This window comes from Pan troglodytes, chromosome 10, assembly GCF_028858775.2.
Source record: "Pan troglodytes isolate AG18354 chromosome 10, NHGRI_mPanTro3-v2.0_pri, whole genome shotgun sequence".
Taxonomy (NCBI): Eukaryota; Metazoa; Chordata; class Mammalia; order Primates; family Hominidae; genus Pan; species Pan troglodytes.
Window position 1 is genome coordinate 135344149 of NC_072408.2, and position 19575 is coordinate 135363723.

A 19575-nucleotide genomic window follows, 5' to 3' on the forward strand; every position below is an offset into this window, starting at 1 on the left:
GCCCAGAGGCCAAGTGGTACTTACCCGCCCTCCCATCCGTGCACACACATGCATACACACACACATGCTCCTCACACATGCACGCACACACACACACACTCCTCATCATACCCAGGCACTCACACACCCCAGCAGGCCTGAGAAGCCTCTAAGGAGAGAGTTTCATAAGAAGATTGTAGCTGACCATGAGATAGATGGTTTGCAGGGTGGAAATTAGGCTTCCTGTGTTCAAAATTTGTACTGAACATTGATTTTCCTTAAGGAACACTTAATCATCCCTGTGTTATACCCAAGCCAAGCACATTTTAAAAAGAGGGAAAATATTTTTTGTTTCGTTTGGGTTTTAACCACTAAAAACCTGAGTAGGAGCATCAATGATCAACGTGCCTTGTAGATGGCGTGAGCCCCGTTCAGGTAACCCAGATGGGACCAGAGATGCCACCAAGTCCAGCCCTTGCCTGAGTCCCACGTGGATGCATTGCAATGTCTAGCGAAGTACTGGAAACAGATGGTGCTCCATGCTACATGGGAAATCATCTCCCAAGCTACCAGCAATAGCAGACCCACAAACTGGAAACCACTGAACTAGGGCCACCCTGGATGCAGCAGATGAAGAAAGAAAAGCACACCTGCCTGACCCTCCAGAAGCAGGGCTGGAAGCTCCTCCCCTCCATGCAGCCTGGCTGAGCGGGGTTGGCCTCACACTGCCACTGGCCAGCTTCCCTGGGCTTGCACCTTGAAGCCAGGCATCCTCAGTGTTTACCGCCCACTTCCACTGTTTTTTAAAATGCTGACTCTGGTTGCAAAACTTCTGGTCCTGGACACAAACCCTGCAACAACTAGTTCCTTGAAGTAGACAGGAATATCCACTGCTCTTATCGAAGAAAATGCCCGATTAACACAATCAGCCTGTTAAACCTATGCCTTTCTCCCATTTCTGTGGTTCCTTCTCCCGCCCCATCCAGAGGTGACACCAGCCACTGCGCCAGTTGGTGAGAATCCTCCTATGAACATGCACTATTAAGCGGAAAGAACAATTTGTAGCTTCAGTGAAATCTGAAATATTGAGAAAAATCCAAATGCAGCAAAAGCCAATTTCAAGCCAAGTCACATTGCAAGAGGCATTTATTTCCAGCAGTAGAAGTAGAAGGTGTCCATGCTATGAACACAACTGGGGCATTCATTTCCTGCTAGGGGCAATGGGGACTTTCCCATGCTAATGTGTCTTCGATCTTCGTCCCTCAAGCACGTCCTGGCCTCCTGGTGTTCAGAGTAGCACGTGTATTTAGTGAATCATTTAATGTAAGACTCAGAAGAAGTTTCTTAAGAGAAAGTGGCTGTGCAAGATAGACAAATGGGATCTAATTAAACTCAAGAGCTACTGCACGGCAAAAGAAACTACCATCAGAGCGAACAGGCAACCTACAGAATGGGAGAAAATGTTTGCAATCTATCCATCTGACAAAGGGCTAATATCCAGAATCTACAAAGAACTCAAACAAATTTACAAGAAAAAAACAAACAACCCCATGAAAAAGTGGGCAAAGAATGTGAACAGACACTTCGCAAAAGAAGACATCTATGCAGCAAACAGACACATGAAAAAAATGCTCATCATCACTTGCATCAAAGAAATGCAAATCAAAACCACAATGAGATACCATCTCATGCCAGTTAGAATGGCAATCATTAAAAAGTCAGAAAACAGGCCGGTGCAGTGGCTCACGCCTGTAATCCCAGCCCTTTGGGAAGCCGAAGCAGGCAGACCACGAAGTCAGGAGATCGAGACCATCTTGGCTAACACAGTGAAACCCCATCTCTACTAAACATACAAAAAATTAACCAGGCATGGTGGCAGGCACCTGTAGTCCCAGCTACTTGGGAGGCTGAGGCAGGAGAATGGCGTGAACCCGGGAGGCAGAGCTTGCAGTGAACCGAGATCGCGCCACTGCACTCCAGCCTGGGTGACAGAGCAAGACTCCATCAAAAAAAAAAAAAAAAAAAAGTCAGGAAACAACAGATACTGGAAAGGATGTGGAGAAATAGGAACGCTTTTACACTGTTGGTGGGAGTGTAAATTAGTTCAACCATTGTGGAAGACAGTGTGGCGATTCCTCAAGGATCTAGAGCTAGAATTACCATTTGACCCAGCAATCCCACTACTGGGTATATACCCAAAGGATTATAAATCATGCTACTATAAAGACACATGCATACATATGTTTATTGCAGCACTATTCACAATAGCAAAGACTTGGAACCAACCCAAATGTCCACCAATGATAGACTGGATTAAGACAATATGGCACGTATACACCATGGAATACTATGCAGCCATTAGAAAGGATGAGTTCATGTCCTTTGCAGGGACATAGATGAAGCTGGAAACCATCATTCTGAGCAAACTATCGCAAGGACAGAAAACCAAACACCGCATGTTCTCACTCATAGGTGGGAATTGAACAGTGAGAACACTTGGTCACAGGGCAGGGAACATCACACACCAGGGCCTGTCATGGGGTGGGGGGCTGGGGGAGGGATAGCATTAGGAGATAAACCTAATGTAAATGATGAGTTGATGGGTGCAGCAAACCAACATGGCACATGTATCAAACTTGCACTTGTGCACGTGTACCCTAGAACTTAAAGTATAATGAAAAAAAAAAAGAGAGAGAGAGAAGGTGGCTGTGTGGCTGGCATGCTATTGCTGCTATGAGGGTTGGACTCCTAAGTTTGGCAGGTGAAGATGTGTTTTATCACCACCTTCCACCCGCAGTGTTCCCGCATGGTGACCCCCTGGTAATCACATTCATCAGCTATGTCTAGCCTTTTAACTATTCACAAGAATGTATCTCCTTCAGTCTGGGAGGTTAATAGGGGGTGCTTGTGTGTGTGTGTGTCTGTGTGTGTAAGTGTGTAATTTCCTTTCATAAGACATGACCTTGCATATGTCAACTGAAGAATGATGAGGTTCATACATTTGGAAAGAAGAGCTTTATTTCTCATAAAGAATTGCAGCCTACCGGGTGGCCATTCTGACAGGCTGGGAAGTGTAGCCTCCAGCCAGAAGCCAGAAACAAGCCATTCAGAGATGGGAAAAACAAGACAGGGATTTATGCTGAGTAAGAAGGATAAATATGCATATTCAATAAGCTATAGGAGGAGTCATGAATATTTATGGGAGGAGAAGCATGTGTATGCACAGCTGAGTTTCATGCCCTTTCATGGGTCCCATGTACAAAATATGACAGGGATAGCATGATCCCAAGGTGGGGTTTTCAGCCCTCTGACATCAAAAGATGAAGTAGAGGACATGAAACCCCTCACTGTGCATCCTCAGTAGATGGCCAGAACCACTGCAAGGTTAGTGGTCTCTTATTAGGAAGGAACCCTTTTGTCAAAACCATAAAAGGGCAAGGCAGTGTCAGGCAGTCTTTGGTATCTGGAGCGAGTCTTTCCAAATGGCTGGTTTCCGTTTAGCCCTCAGGGAGAAAGCCTAATGGTGCTTAGGGAAGGAGGGGGGATAAGGAGGTGTATCCAGCCTCCCATCCCATCATAGCCAGGAACTCAGTTTTCAAGGTTTCACTGGCATCTCCTTGGCCAAGAGGGGGTCCGTTCCATCTGTTGGGTAGCTTAGAATTATATTTTTATTTCTTGCATGTAATTTAGAAGGTCAAATAGTTCTGCAGAGTTTATTGGCAGAAACCTGTATACAACATTCTCAAAGTGTGAGAACTGTAGTGCTAGAGAACAGATCAGTTACAGGATTCGAGGAGGGTGTGACTATGAAGGGGGCACATGAAGGAGCTCCTCTGTGTTGAAGGAACAATGCCACATCTTTATTATTGTGATGGTTACTCAAATCTATACATAGGATATAATTTCATAGAACTATACACCAAAAAAGTTCATGTGAAAACATGTAAAATCTAAATAAGGTATGTACCTGGTTAATAGTAATATGCCTATATCAATTTCCTGGCTTTGACAATGAACCACAATTATGGTCAGTATTATCATTGGAGGAAGCTGGATGATGGGTACATGGGAACTCAGTATTTTGTTGTTTTGCAACTTTTTTAAATTTACTTTTTAAGACAGGGTCTTACTCTGTTGCCCAGGCTGGAGTGTAGCAGTGCTATCATAGCTCCTCCTGGCCTCAAGTGATCCTGCTGCCTCAGCTTCCCCCATAGCTGGGACTACAGGCACACTCTGTCATATGGGGCTGAATAGTAATAGTTCTAGTGGTAGTAGTAGTAGTATTAGTATTTTGAGATGGAGTCTCGTTCTTGTTGCCCAGGCTGGAGTGCAGTGGCACAATCTCAGCTCACTGCAACCTCTGCCTCCTGGGTTCAAGTGATTCCCCTGCCTCAGTCTCCCAAGTAGCTGGGATTACAGATCCCTCCCACCATGCCTGGTTAATTTTTTTTGTATTTTTAGTAGAGACGGGGTTTCACCATGTTGGCCAGGCTGGTCTCGAACTCCTGACCTCAGGTGATCTGCCCGTGTTGGCCTCCCAGAGTGCTGGGATTACAGGCATGGGCCACCGTGTGGGGCTAATTATTTTATCTTTTTGTAGAGACAGCATGTTATTTTGTTGTCCAGGTTAGTCTCAAGCTCTTGGCCTCCAGGGATCCTCCCACCTCCCAAAGTTCTGGGATTACAAGTGTGAGCCACCAAACCCAGCCACAACTTCCTCTTAATATCAAACTATTGAACTATTTAAAAATACAAAGTTATTTTAAAATAATACTGCAGTACCCTGCTCCCTTTTACTGCTTCTCTCCACGCACAGAGGCAAAATTCTTTCCTCATCTGGTATTTATAGGCATATCACCGAGTAACGCACTGATGTTGACACTTTTTTTTAGGCAATATCTATAAATTTCCCACTATGGAGAATTAGGATATATCTCTTTTCTCCCCCACATAAGTGCCTCCCATTTTATCTCTCCATCCCTCAAGTATAACAATCATATTTTGTCTAGATTAATATTCAGTGTTTAAAATATAAGTACATGTGCTAATCACAGTAAAATCAAGTATTAAATTATGATTACTTTTCCTTCTCTGCATAATGAGTTCTTCAGGATTAAAAACTGATTGGGTTTTATTCTTTTTCTTGATTTTCTGTATATTTAGCTCATATTTATCCTGAAACTCTCCTCTAGTTGTTTAAATGTCCTCAAGGAACACTTATTGAACATCATATTTATTAAGAAAATTTTCGTTTCCCAGAGAAGTCTTTGCCGGAATCTTCTCCATGCCTCATGCTCTGCTGTTATTCAAGGACCTCTCTTCACCATCAACCTGGGATTCCTTCCACGTCACTTGTATTTGGGATCGGTTTCCCTTGTCTCATGTCTTCCTTCCAGCTTCACTTTGTGGTTTGATGGAACACATGCTCAAGTAGGTTCCCAAGCATGAGTGTAAGGAGTAAATGACCTTAGCACACACATGTGTGGGCTGGGCGTGGTGTCTCACACCTGTAATCCCAGCACTTTGAGAGGCCGAGGTGGGCGGATCACAAGGTCAAGAAATCGAGACCATCCTGACTAACACGGTGAAACCCTGCCTCTACTAAAAATACAAAAAAAATTAGCTGGGCGTGGCGGTGGTCGCCTGTAGTCCCAGCTACCCGGGAGGCTGAGGCAGGAGAATCACTTAAACCCGAGAGGCCGAGGTTGCAGTGAGCCGAGATGGCGCCATTGCACTCCAGCCTGGGTGACAGAGCAAGACTCCGTCTCAAAAAACAAATGAACATGCGTGTGTGGAAACACTGAGCTCATAGGGTGGATACAGAATTCTAGGTTGAAAATAATCTCCCCTTTCAATATTCAAGACATTTTTTATTGTCTTCTAGGTTACAGAGTGGCTGTTATGAATTCTGAATTCTTTCTGATGGTTTTTTTCTCTCTAGAGGATTGTAGAATTCACTTCTACATACGCCATCTTCCAAAATGTATTGATCACGTGGCCTGGTGTGTGTCTATTCTCATTCATTGTGCTGATCACATAGTGGGCTCTTCCAATCTGAAAACACATCCTTTCATTTGGAGACATTTTCTTAAATTACTTCATTAATGATTCATCCTCTTTCTTTTCTCTGTTTCTTTTTTCTGTTATTGACATATTGAACCTCAAAGCCATCCTCTTAATTTTTTTCTCCTATCTTCCACTTCGTCTTTTCTCTGCTTCTTAGGAAATTTCCTCAACTTCATCCATCAACCATTCCACCGACTTTCCATTTTGCTATATTTTTAATTTCCAAGGGCTCATTTTGTCCCTGCTGGGTGTTCTTTTTTTAAGATATAGCAGTCATTTTTGTTTCATGATTGCAATATCTTCTCTTATCTCTTAGTGAATGTGAATGATTCTCTGTTTTTGGTTTTGTTTTGTTTTGAGACAGACTCTCGCTCTGTCACCAGGCTGCACTGCAGTGGCACGATCTTGGCTCACTGCAACCTCTGGCTCCTGGGTTCAAGTGATTCTCCTGCCTCAGCCTCCCGAGTAGCTGGGACTACAGGCATGCACCACCATGCCCAGCTAATTTTTGTATTTTTAGTAGAGATGGGTTTTTGCCATGTTGGCCAGGATAATCTCTATCTGCTGACCTCATGATCTGCCTACCTCGGCCTCCCAAAGTGCTGGGATTACAGACATGAGCCACCACGCCCAGCCAATTCTCTGTTTTCTTAAACATGGATATTCTTTACTGCATAGGCTGTATTTCCGGTAGGTTGCTGCCCTCCCCTCCCTGCGTTTGCCTGTTTCAGTCTTTCTGCGTGGACAAATACAAACTACTTCCTCTGCTCTCACCCCACAACAACCAACACAGAAGACTCCTGTGGCCAAGCATGGGGCAGAGGGGGTGGTTTCTCCCATCGGCAAGTGAGTGAGCAGTTCTGCAGCAGATGTCAGCTAGGTGTCCTCTAGTTCAGTTCCCACCATCTCTACCTGGAGAAATCGTCAGGCCCCGCGGGTCGAGGGCTCACTCCCCAGGACTGCTCCCCACTGCTGATACCAACTGCAAGCCCTGGCTTACTCTGTCTGTCTGTTTCTCTCTGTCTCTGTCTGTCTGTCTATTTCTCTCTCTCTTTCTGTCTCTATCTCTCTCTCTGTATGTCTCTGTCTGTCTGTCTGTCTTTCTCTCTTTCTCTGTCTCTCTGTGTCTGACTGCCTGGCTTCAAAGTGGGGTTCCCATGACCTCATCCTCAGGTTTGATTAATTTCCTAGAGCGGCTCACAGAGTTCAGGGAAACATTTACTTATGTTGACTGGTTTATTAAAAAGGATGTTATGAAGGATACAGATGAGGAAACATGTAGGACAGGGTATAGGGGAAGGAGTATGAAGCTTCCTTGCCTTCCTGGGATACCACCTTCCAGGGACACCACCTTCCAGGAACCTCCATGGATTCAGCTATCAGGAAGCTCCCCAAATCCTGTCCTTTGGGGCTTTTAGGAGTCTTTATAACTAGGTATGATTGATTAAATATTTGGTCAGTGGTGATGAGCCCCTCTGTTCCCACTGGAGATTGAGGGGATGGGCTGAAAGTCCAAACCCTCTATTCTTGCCTTGGTCTTTCTGGTGACCAACCCTATCCTGAAGCTACCTGTAATCCCAGCCACCAGTCACCTCCTTAGCGCACAAGAAGACATCACTATTCCCAGGATTTTAGGAGCTGTATGCCAGGAAACAGGGATGAGTACCCGATCTTTATTTCAGCATATCACGGGCTTTATATCATGTAGAGACTTTTCTTAGTGTCTAACAATTCCCGTTTGCTGGTTCATATTAAAGGAGGGGGGACTAAAAGGCTGTGAGAGGCTCAGAGCCCCTCAACCGCACTTGCTGACTTCAGGCTTCACTGCAGGGCGTCTGGCTGGCTGTTTGGAGAGGCCATAGTGTCAATGCCTGTTGCATTTTGGTCTTAGGATGGTATCACCCTCTGGAATCCAGTGTTTCTCCTGGAGGGTGAAGATGCAGTCTAGGGGGACCCGCCTGCGAATCTCAGCGTTCAGCACACATGGGGTTGTGGGGTCCCTCTGTATTCGGTGTGGCACCCCCAGTTCCCCACTCGCCCTGATACCCATACCCAATGTGAAGTCCTGGCATCACCTGGGCATAAAAAGGGGAGTTTAATTGGCTGCTTCCTAAACAGACTTGTAGCCAGCCCTCTTTGTTTCAGTCCTCATTCACTCCAATTTTGTGACTGTTATCACAAACTCCTGAGTCTGGGGGGCTCTTTGGTAGAAACTGTGTTGGTTGTTGACTCTGCTCACTGACAGCTTGAAGCTCCATTTTGAAGTTCTGCTGACTTGTTTTATCCACTGAACTCCCAGTTTCCAGTTTCCCAAATCTGTTGCTGTGGCTGCATTTCCTCTTCCGGTCATGGGATTATGCCTTTTATTTTATTATTATTATAATTATCTTGAGTTGGAGCCTTGTTCTCTTGCCCAGGCTGGAGTGCAGTGGCACGATCTCAGCTCGCTGCAACCTCCGCCTCCCAGGTTCAAGTGACCCTCCTGCCTAAACCTCCCGAGTAGCTGGGACTAAAGGCATGCACCACCATGCCAGGTTAAGTTTTGTATTTTTCGTAGAGACAAGGTTTCACCACGTTGGCCAAGCTAATCTCCAACTCCTGAGCTCAAGTGATCTGCCCACCTCAGCCTCCTAAACTGCTGGGATTGGCCGGACGCAGTGGCTGACACCTGTAATCCCAGCACTTTAGGAGGCCAAGGCGGGTGGATCACAAGGTCAGGATATTGAGACCATCCTGGCCAGCATGGTGAAACCCAATCTCTACTAAAATACAAAAAAAGTAGCCGGGCGTGGTGGCAGGTGCCTGTAGTCCCAGCTACTCGGCAGGCTGAGGCAGGGGAATTGCTTGAACCCAGGAGGCGGAGGTTGCAATGAGCCAAGATTGCACCACTGTACTCCAGCCTAGCAACAGAGCAATACTTCGTTGCAAAAAAAAAAAAAAATGTGCTGGGATTATAGGCGTGAGCCACTGTGCCATGAGCCACTGTGCCCAACTGTCTTATGCCTTTTAAAACAGTCCCTTTGCTCTCCTGTGAGTGGGATGAAGGAAAACGGTATAAGTAGATGTGTGTGCTCAAGCTGCCACTTGTCCGTTTATTGATAAGGAAAGTGAAATTGAGGCTGGCTAAGTGGTGTGATCAAAACAATAGCAGCTTTAGGAGGAGCTCTTTGCCTTTTTGTTGCTTTGTTTTTTGGTCCCTGACTTAATGTATCTTTGTTAAGTGTGTGCCAGGCAAGTTACGTTAAGCAGGTTGGGGACTTCCCTGGAGTGATGTAACAATCGCTAACATTTATTAAGTGTGTATTGTATGCCTGGCGCTGCTCTTGTTCTAATCTCTTTACATCTATTTAATCATTACAGCAGCTTTATAATGGGAGCTACTATGATCCTGCTCTTTCTTACAGAGGAGGGAGGTGAGGCATGAAGTTATGCCTTGTCCAAATTTGCACAGCTAGGAAGTGGTGAAACTGGGGTATGAACCCAGGACCGGCTTTCCTAGTAGTATTGACACTGTGGGCCCAGTGGCTCTGTGTGGTGGGGCTTTCAAGTGGGTTGTAGGCTGTTTAGCTGCGTTCCTACTTTCTCCCCACTTCCCTACTGGATAACAACACCCCCCACACACACAACTGTGACAACTACAAGTGTCTCCAGACATTGCCAAATGTCTCTGGCAGGGCACAGAGCCCCCTGAGTGAGGAGACGGACCCAGGCAGGCTGAGTGCATGCTTTGACAGCTCTGTCCTGCAACCTCCTGGTCTGGTGAATTCCAGGGGTCCTTTTTCCTCCCCCTCAGAACCGGACAGCAGGGTCTGTGACTGCCTTATCCACAGGCAGATCCCGCTTGCCCTGCCCTGGCATCACCACCACTGGGTGGCTTTGCCTGTCACTAGATATGAAAAAAGTGGAAAAGCAAAACAGAAACTAAAGGTGGCAACTCTGCAGAGCTGGGCACGTCGGAAAGGCCAAGCCTTAACCCTGTCTCTCTCTCTCCCATCTTCATCTCCACAGAGCCAAGGTGAAGAAGGGGGTGAACATCCTGAGTGCTCAGACCCGTGAGCCCCGGCAGTGGGGCGTCAAGCAGGAGGTGGGCAGCGGCGGAAAGCACGTGACGGCCACCGTGGCCTGCCAGCGCCTGGGGCCCAGCCCGCGCAACAGGTAAGCGGTGCCCTCCCTGCAAGCCTGTGTGGTTCCCGGTCCCGGGCCCAGGCCGGCTGCTGCCTAAGAGCCTTGACTTGGACTCGCGTGAGCCGCTGCTCAGAGGAGCTATTGAACCCACCACGTGGAAATCTGGAGGCATTGATATCCATGCAGGACCCTCTGCCTCTGCAGCAGGGCGGGGTGGGGCGCTCGCTCTGCAGTGCTGCGGGGTCAGCTTTGGAGCAGGGTGAGCTCATCTCTGCTCTGATAGGGCTTGTGCATCCTCCACACCTGAACTGACTTTCTGGGGGCCTTGCCCTGCCTACATTATCAGAAGATGCTCGGTTACAAAGTACTCATTTTCTCATGAAGGGGAAGATTGAGTTTTCAGTGAGAAGGAATTTAAGGAAAGGTGGTGACAGTCAGTGGCAGTAATGGAGAAGAACCTGCTATGTGAGATTCACTGTAGACATCCTGGATGATTTTTTAAATAATTGTTTTCTGGTTATAAAAGCAATTCAGACTCATTTTAGAATATGAGGAAAACACAATTATATGGGGGGGGGAATCATATGCCAATATCCTTCCTACTCAAGGGTAACCCACTGATAGCATGTTGGTTCATTTCCTTCCAGGGTTTTATACATGTGTAAGGCTAATATATGCTAAATATATTTAGTTTACAAATTTGGTATCATCAAATACGTACAGATTTTAAGGACACTACAGTTTTCACTTGTATTGGAGACATTTTCTCTTAACATTAAATATTCCTCAAAAACATTCTTAATAGCTTTATAATATTCATCAGATGGATTTAACATAATAGAAACAACCAACCATGCCTGTATTTTACCATTTAGGTTGATTCCAAGTTGTTTTTAAATTTCAACTTTTATTTTAGATTCAGGGGGTACATGTGCAGGTTTGTTACGTTTATATGTTGCCTGAGGCTGAGGTTTGGGGCGTGAATGATCCCATCACCCTATAGGTAGTTTTTCAGCCCTTTATTCCCTCCCTCTCTCCCGACTCTAGGAGTCCCCAGTGTCTGTTGTTCCCATCTTTATAACCACATGTACCCACTGCTTAGCTCCCACTTAAAAGTGAGAACTTGGAGTATTTGGTTTTCTGTTCCTCCATTAATTTGCTTAGGATAATGGCCTCCAGCTGCATCTGTGTTGCTGCAAAGGGTATGATTTTGTTCTTTTTTATGGCTGTGTAGTAGTCTATGGTGGATGTATACCAGATTTTCTTGATCCAGTTCACTGTGGATGTGTTGATTCTGTGTCTTTGCTATTGTGAACAGCGCTGCAATGAACACATGAGTGCGTGTGTCTTTTTGGTAGAACAATCTATTTCCTTTGGGTATATACCCAGTAATGGGATTGCTGGGTTGGATGGTAGTTCTGAGTTCTTTGAGAAATCTCCAAACACTTTCCATTGCGATTGAACTAATTTACTTTCCTACACACAGTGTGTAAGTGTTCCCTTTTCTCTGCAATGTCTCCAGCATCTGTTATTTTTTGACTTTTCAATAATCATCATTCTGACTGGTGTGAGATGGCATCTCATTGTGGTTTTGATTTACATTTCTCTGATGATTAGTAATATGGAACATTTTTTTCATAAGTTTGTGGCCACTTGTATGTCCAAGATTTATTCTTATAGATAATGCAGCAATAAACCACCTTCCACATAAATCTTTGTCCACATCCCTTTTTCCTTAAGGTGGCTTCTTAGATTTCAAAACGTAAGATTATTTTTCAAGGCTCTTGTTGTATTCTGCCAGTGTATTTTTCTGAAGGGATTGGTATTAAAGAAAGAAATAGTCTATTACTGGACACATTTTCTTAAGTGACAGCTGCAAGTCACCATGAAAAATCCTCAAATTCTCTGCTTGGTTTAGAACCACGCTGTTCTTTTGCCCACAGAACCCACTCCTCTGTCCTTCCTTTAATGTGTAATGAGAAAAAGAAAATCTGGTGTCCCAAACAGTTCACAAACTCAAATGCCAACCGTCACCATCATTACCCCAAGAAGGATTTTAGTGCATCTGGCGGAGCTGAGGTCAGGGACGAGGGTTGGGTGTCTGAATCTTTGATTTGTGAAAACATGGCCAGAAAGAAATGTGTTTATGAGTCCCTTGTTCCAAGCAGGAGATCAGAGGCCAAATTAAATCTCCTGAATCGAATGCACATGGAGTCTAATTAACCCATGAGATTAGTGTTGATTATGCAAATGAAAGCGAACGTGTTCATTAGCAGGTGGCGAAGTTATGTATGTGAATAGTTCTTCAGGTGGGAACCTGAATGAGAAGCAGAGCGAGGGAGATGAGCCTCATGGTATGGAGTCCTGAAGGGCTCCTGCGGCCACCCTGTTTGTTCTGAGCTTCCAGGCGCCCCACTTTGACCCCAGTTGTGTTTGCTGTCTCAGTGGTAAGCATTGTGCATGAGTTTCCACAGTCAGCCATCCTGAATGTTTTGGCAGACTGTGGACAAGAGGAAGATCTGAATCTGCAGAAATAGAGAATAATGGCATCTGAGGCACAGAAAGAGGCACTGCAGATGGTTAGACCCCAGAAATGTGTTCAAAGAGGAGGGCGGGTGGTGCATTGGGTGGAGTCACCATGCCTGGCCCCACTTTCACTTATAAGGGCCATTGTGGTCATGTTGGACCCACCTGGGTAATCCCGGATCATCACCCATATCAAAACCTTCACTTAATCACATCTGCAAAGTCCCTTTGCCTTGTAAGGTAACATATTCATAGGTTCTGAGGATTAAGATGTAGACAAATTGGCCTGCCTCTGTCTTCTTACAGCATGGCCCCTGTCATGTCCATTCAGTCCTGAGTCTTTGAAATGCTGGGTGTGGACACCTTGGGGTACCGAGGTCAGGCCAGCGAGTGCACCTTCCAAGATTCCCAGGGCGGGGAATGGCATTCCTTCCCATGGAGCTTTCTTGGTAGCCGAGGAGGTCTGATAGCAAGATCTTTCTTATGTATAGCACTGCCACGGGCAATGGTGTCGCCCTTCCTGGCGGGGTCCAGCAGAAGCAGTCAGGGCCAGCCAGGAGTGTGTATTCTTGCTTCAAGGTGAGGGTTGCGCAGTCAAGTATCTGAAGCCTCATTGGCACTGAGCCCCACCAAGGCCATGACTGTGGCTGCCTGCAGGAGCCTCTCTGCAGGACTCTGAGAGCCTGCGCTGGCTGGGATGGCACTCACAGGTGCAGACAGTGGTTTGTTACTTGCCTTTGGCTCTTGAAATATCCCATTGTGAAACCCTGTCTCTACTAAAAATACAAAAAAAAAAAAAAATTAGCCAGGCGTGGTGGCGGACGCCTGTAGTCCCAGCTACTCGGGAGGCTGAGGCAGGAGAATGGTGTGAACCCGGGAGGCGGAGCTTGCAGTGAGCTGAGATCGCACCACCATACTCCAGCCTGGGCGACAGAGCGAGACTCTGTCTCACAAAAAAAAAAAAAAAAAAAAAGAAAGAAATATCTCATTGTTAGCTTTTGCATTTAGGTGAGTCACCGATTTGAGATGTGGAAGCTGCAACTGTGTTTTCAGATCTTGGCCACATCCCCGTGTTGGCCACATCCCCTGGCTGGTAAGACAGGGAACCTAGGGAGACATAAATAGTTTCAAAAGGGTGAAACTGGTCAGCCCATGGAGAGGCTGTCACACCAGCGGCTTCCCCAGGCAGGTCCAGAAAGGTGGTTCTGGAAGGTTTTACGACCCCCTGCCAACCATTCCCATCTGTAGCTGTTTCTTCAAAGGCACAAACACCAAACACACACACCACGTCTAACTAAAAGTGGTGGCTTTGTAAACAAACACAGCTTCAGAGCATGCCCCCTGGCCCTTTGCCCTCATGACCGCTCACCCCTGTTGATCCCCCATGACGACTCACCCCTATTGATCCCCATATATAGAAGCCTTCTACATCAGGAGATGATGGTAGCTGATCTGGGGAGCTGAGCTCTGAGAGTGGCAGGCAGCTAGCGGTTAAACACGCCTGTTGTTGATGCCTCACGGGCTCTGAAAGTCATTCTAGTCCATAAGTTTCAAACAGGACCATGAATGGGCACCAAGGGCCCCCCAATCCCTAAAATTGCTTGAAAATATATGGTGTGTGAGAGACTGCCTCCACGTGCCATTCTCATTACACCACTTTCACTGCTCTCTTCCAATTCTTTAACTCATATGAACTGGTCATCCCTGAATTGAACTTGATTGACCTGTGTTTTTCATGCAAAAATAAAATTTCAGTGATATTTGTTGGGACACAGAAAATCTCCAGTTAGCCATAGTCCCCATTCCACCCTATGTCTTGTATCTGGCCTCTCCACTTGTGAACTGGCTACGTGGTTTGTGAAGGTGTTGCAGTATGAAAATCCAGTGTATCAGTCAGCTATGTAAGGACCCCGTGATCACGTAGGGCCCACTTGGATCATCTCTCCGTCTCATGATCCTTAACCTAATCACATCTACCAAGTCCCTTTGACTTATAAGATAACATATTCATAGGTTCTAGGCACTAGGATGTGGACAAATTTGCCACAATCATGCCACATAAAAAAACCACCCAAATCTCAGTGATTTACAACTACAGTTTGCCCTCCATATCCATGAGTTCTGTGTTCACAGATTCCAGATTCTTTTAGTGGAAGATTGTGTCTGTATTGCACATATACAGACTTTGGTTTTCCTGTCATTATTATGTAAATAATATGGTATCACAGTAACTATTTACATAGCATTTACATTATACTAGGTATGATAAATAATCTAGAGATGATTTAAAGTATACAGGAGGATGCGCATAGGTTATATGCTACTACTACATCATTTTATCTAAAGGACGTAAGCATCCATGGATGTTGTCATCTGCAAAGGGTCTATGAGCCAATCCCCCTTGGGTAACAAGGGGCAACTGTCCAAGCTTTGCTCTCATGCTCCCAGGGCTGTAGGTCAAGTGCAGTCTGGGCCTGCTAAGGGGAAGCTCAGGCGGGAGACTGCCTTGGGGTGTGAGCTGCCTGGGCTTAGCTCCAAGCCTTGAGCTGAGTGTCTGTCTGTCCATGTGTGTTTGGTCCTGGGCCCAGGCTGAAGGGGCAGAGTTATTCTGGGTGTGCTCCTCTCACAGCAGCTCATTATCCTCTCACCTAAGACCAAAACTGGTGTCCTGTCCATTAACATCCCCTTGGCCAACGTGAGTCACGAGACCAGGCCATGGGGTGAGGAAGTCCTCACCACCCAGACATACGGGGTGGGTGAGTGGAGGGAGTGCGTGCTGCACTCAGTAAAGCCACCATCACCCCCCGGCGCGTCAAAGGGCTGCTTGGCTCGGAAAATATCCCCTATTGCTGAAATGTTCTTGCACAGTTTCCATCTGTGGGAAGCTTTAGACATCCCCTTTCCCATGTTCGTTTCTTCAACAAATTATTTGTCAGGTGCCCGGTACTTGCCAGCTACCATGCTGACAATCTATGGCCAGGAGTCTTATCGGGGGAAGTTCAAAGATGAGATACTTAAAGACTGTCCCAAATACGAACTCACACCTGGCGAATGACGAACCGTGTCGTGCTCAGCATAGGATGAACAGTGGCGCTTGAATGAGTGAGGAAAGAAGAATCATGAGTGAGACAAGCCGTGCTGGCTGTGCCTCGCGCTCTCCAAATGCTTTGCATATAATCCTCCTAAGCATCTAATCCTCCTTCAAGCGTTCGAGGTAGACACAGTGAGCCATGACCTCAATTTGCATGGGGGGAAACCGAGACATGATGCATTTTTCAAACCCACTCAGTAAGAGCTGGAGGTGGAATTCAAACCTGGGAGGTCTGCCTCGGAGGACAAGCTGTCGCTTGTGCTTATTCTTGTCCTGACAGGAAATACACCCAATGGATCACCCCGGCTGGCAGACACTGCTCCACCCTGGTTCCCGTTAAATGTCTTTCACTGCTCCATATCCCTCGGTAGGTGTGTTAGCCAGCTAGGGCTGCCTGAACAAAATTCCACAGACTGGTTGGCTTAAAACACAGAAATTTATTTTCTCACCATCTGAATTCTGGAAAGTCCGAGGTCAGGGTGCTGTCAAGGGTGGTTTCTGGCGAGGGATCTCTTCCTGATTTGCAGTTGGCCACCCTCTCGGCATCTTGTGTCCTCAGAGGGCCTTTCCTCTGTGCATGGAGAGAGAGAAGCTCCTGGTGTCTTTTCTTTTCTTTTCTTTTTTCGAGACAGGGTCTCGCTCTGTCACCCAGCCTGGGGTGCAGTGGTGTAAACAGGACTCACTGTAGCCTTGACTTCCTGGGCTCAAGCGATCCTTCTCTCAAGCGATCCCCCAAGTAGCTGGGACTACAGGCATGCACCACCAAGCCCAGCTAATGTTTGCATTTTTTGTGGAGATAGGGTTTCATCATGTTGCCCAGGATGGGTTCAAACTCCTGAGCTCAAGTGATCCACCTACCTTGGCCTCCCAAAGTGCTGAGAGTACAGGTGTGAGCCACTGAACTTGGCTTCTTCATCTTCCCATAAGGACACCAGTCCTATGGGATTAGAGCCCCCTCTTAGGACTTTATTTAACCTTAATTACCATCTTAAAAGCCTGCTCTCCAAATATAGTCACACTGGGGCAGAGGGCTTTGTGAGATGAATTTTGGAGGGAACAATTCAGTCTGTAATCATGGGGTTGGCTCTGTCATCCTGAACCTGCTTCCGTCACTGCACCACCTGGGGCTGCCCCTCACTTTTGTGCACTTGTGCAGATTCTTAGAAGAGCCTGGGAGCTTCTTCCTGGGATCCTCTTTGCTGATGATGGACAGGTGTCAAGTACGAAAGCTCAGCCCCATCTCCCCCACTGCAGACAACTCTGAATTGTCATGGACACAGCTGGACTCAGAGCTTCCCACAGGATCAGGCTGCAGGCTGGGTCTTTGAAAGCACACCTTCTGTTTGCTTCTTCCTGCAATGTGAACTATTTCCCTCTCCCCTTCTCCCTTTCCAGTTTCTCCTGGTGCGTGGGGAGAAAGGAAACAACATCCTTAATCAGTCACTTGCAAATGAATCCTTGTCTTATGATCTGCTTCTAATGAACCCAAACTGAGACTCTCAGAAACATAAGAGCCCCCCCGCTTCCTCCCCTGGTGAAACGTCCTCTTAGACGGGGAGAGAGCACTTGTTAGGAAAACTGTCAAGCAAAACAGCTGTTTTGCTGGAGTGCCGTCTCCCTGTAACCTAGAACCTCTGAAAGACCAGGGTTGTTATGGTCCTGAAACCATCTGTCTATAAACACTCAGACCCAGGAAGACAGCTAGCACCTGGTCCATACACACACCAAACCGCGTGGCATTTGGTTTCCAGGCTCCCCATCACCCTGGGAGAGGTCTGAGCATCTCGGCAGTCAGGCAAAGTCAGCCAACAATTTACCAGAGTGCACGTCGTATTTACAGGGTGCGAGGCCAACAGAGCAATTAGCATGCTGCCCAGGTCCTTCCCCGTCAGTGCCCTGTGACAGAGAGGATCAAGCATGAAGCAAATGCTTCTGTGTCTGCAGGGAAGAGGCAGAAAAGCACATAGAGAGCGTGCTGAAAGGCAGGAACACATCTTGCGGTTCTTTTGGCATCCTCCTGTTCCTTAGGAAGCATCTTCCGCCTCCCCCTTCATCTCCTTTCCTCGGTCTGCATCTTTTTTCAAAACCAGGTGTCCGGGTGAGTCTGAGTAGCTGGGGAGCAGTGAAGCGAGCAGTGAGTCTGACCTCAGCACTGGCAGGAGGGAAGAGCGGACCCTGGCTGCTTTTGATTCGAACGTTGCACCTTGATCTGATAAAGGTTTCTGCCTCAAGCATTCCTGGAGCCTTACTTTAAGCTCATTCCTTCAGGGAAAATGCTAAAACTTAGGTGTTTCTTTAAACTGTGGGCATACTCTGAAGTTCAGGGGGGACTCCGTGTTGGGAATGCAACCCCTTAAGGCTGTTGATGAGGTGGGCTCCCCAGTGGGGTCGGTGTAGGCACACCTGCCTGCCACTCCACTTCCCACAGGCCCACATGCACCTGTGCTGTTAGGTGCTGAACACCTTCACTTCAACCGGTTCACTTATGCGTCTCAAGTTTCCCATTAGGCATTCTTATTAAAACGCTACTGTTAACATCTCTTCCAGAAGCAAATATAGTATCTTAAAAATAGAAACTTACATAGAAAACCATAATATTCTGTAGATTTTATAGTGCTTGACAGCACACAGAGTAATACTGTGTGTATTTCACTGTCTCTGGCACTTTACAAAATGCTCTGTGTACATTATTTCAGTAAATCTTTCTGATGGTCTCATGAACTGAGGTATCATACCATTGGTCAAATATAGAAAAGAATAAAGACACTCACGGGAAGTAAGCATCCAAATGAATATTTAGGCAAATCATAAAAATGTTTTATTTAAAAAATAACTTTAATGTACACAAATAAATGGAGAAAATGCCTGTCAGTTGCACAAAATAAAGGTAAGCATAAACAAATACAATTAAAACATAAAAATCCTGGCCAGGTGCGATGGCTCACGCCTGTAACCCCAGCATTTTGGGAAGCCGAGGCTGGTGGATCACCTGAGGTCAGGAGTTCAAGGAATTTGAGACCGGCAGGCCAACCCTGCCTCTACTAAAAATACAAAAATTAAGCTGTGCATGGTGGTGTGTGCCTGTAATCCCAGCTACTCAGGAGGCTAAGGCAGGAGAATGGCTTGAACCCAGGAGGCGGAGGTTGCAGTGAGCCAAGATCACACCAGTACACTCTAGCTTGGGCAACAGAGTGAGACTCTGTCTCAAAAACAAACAAACAAAAAAAAGCATAAAAATCCTATTGAAGTCTAGCTAGCTAATGTTAGCAGCAAGAGGCTGTGTGCTTGCCTTGGAGGTTAGAGAAAGGGGTTAGCAGGTGCAGAGAAGTGCTGTGGACACACGAGAGTGCAGGGGTGTCCAGTCTTTTGGCTTCTGTGGGCCACATTGGAAGAATTGTCTTGGGCCACACATAGTATATGCTAACACTAGCGATAGCTGATGAGCTGGAAAAAGAAATTGCAAAACAATCTCATAATGTTGTAAGAAAGTTTACAAATTTGTGTTGGGCCACATTCAAAGCTGTCCTGGGCCACACACGCAGCCTGTGGGCTACAGGTTGGACAAGCTTGCAAGTAGACCAAGCTGAGATTTTCTTCTCCTTACCTTTTTATTAGGCTTTTTTTTTAATGCCTTTATTTTACTTTTGTAATCATAAAAACATATTCAAAGATATGTTTTTTAAACCCATATTCCATATCTTATGTAACTATTACCATTATTGCATCCTGCCTTACAGAGTGTATCGAAGTATTTTTATACCATTGGGATCAGTCTGTAATATGTTACG

General features: G+C 46.2%; 1 protein-coding gene across 1 annotated transcript in view; it reads left to right on the forward strand.

Annotated features, from left to right (window-relative positions):
* Nucleotides 1-19575, forward strand: part of TMEM132C (transmembrane protein 132C) — a 439931-nt gene that overhangs the window by 268042 nt on the left and 152314 nt on the right. The window contains exon 3 of the mRNA XM_522557.8: nt 10054-10200. Coding sequence (XP_522557.5) covers nt 10054-10200 — 147 coding nt within the window. The remainder of the gene's footprint in view (nt 1-10053; nt 10201-19575) is intronic.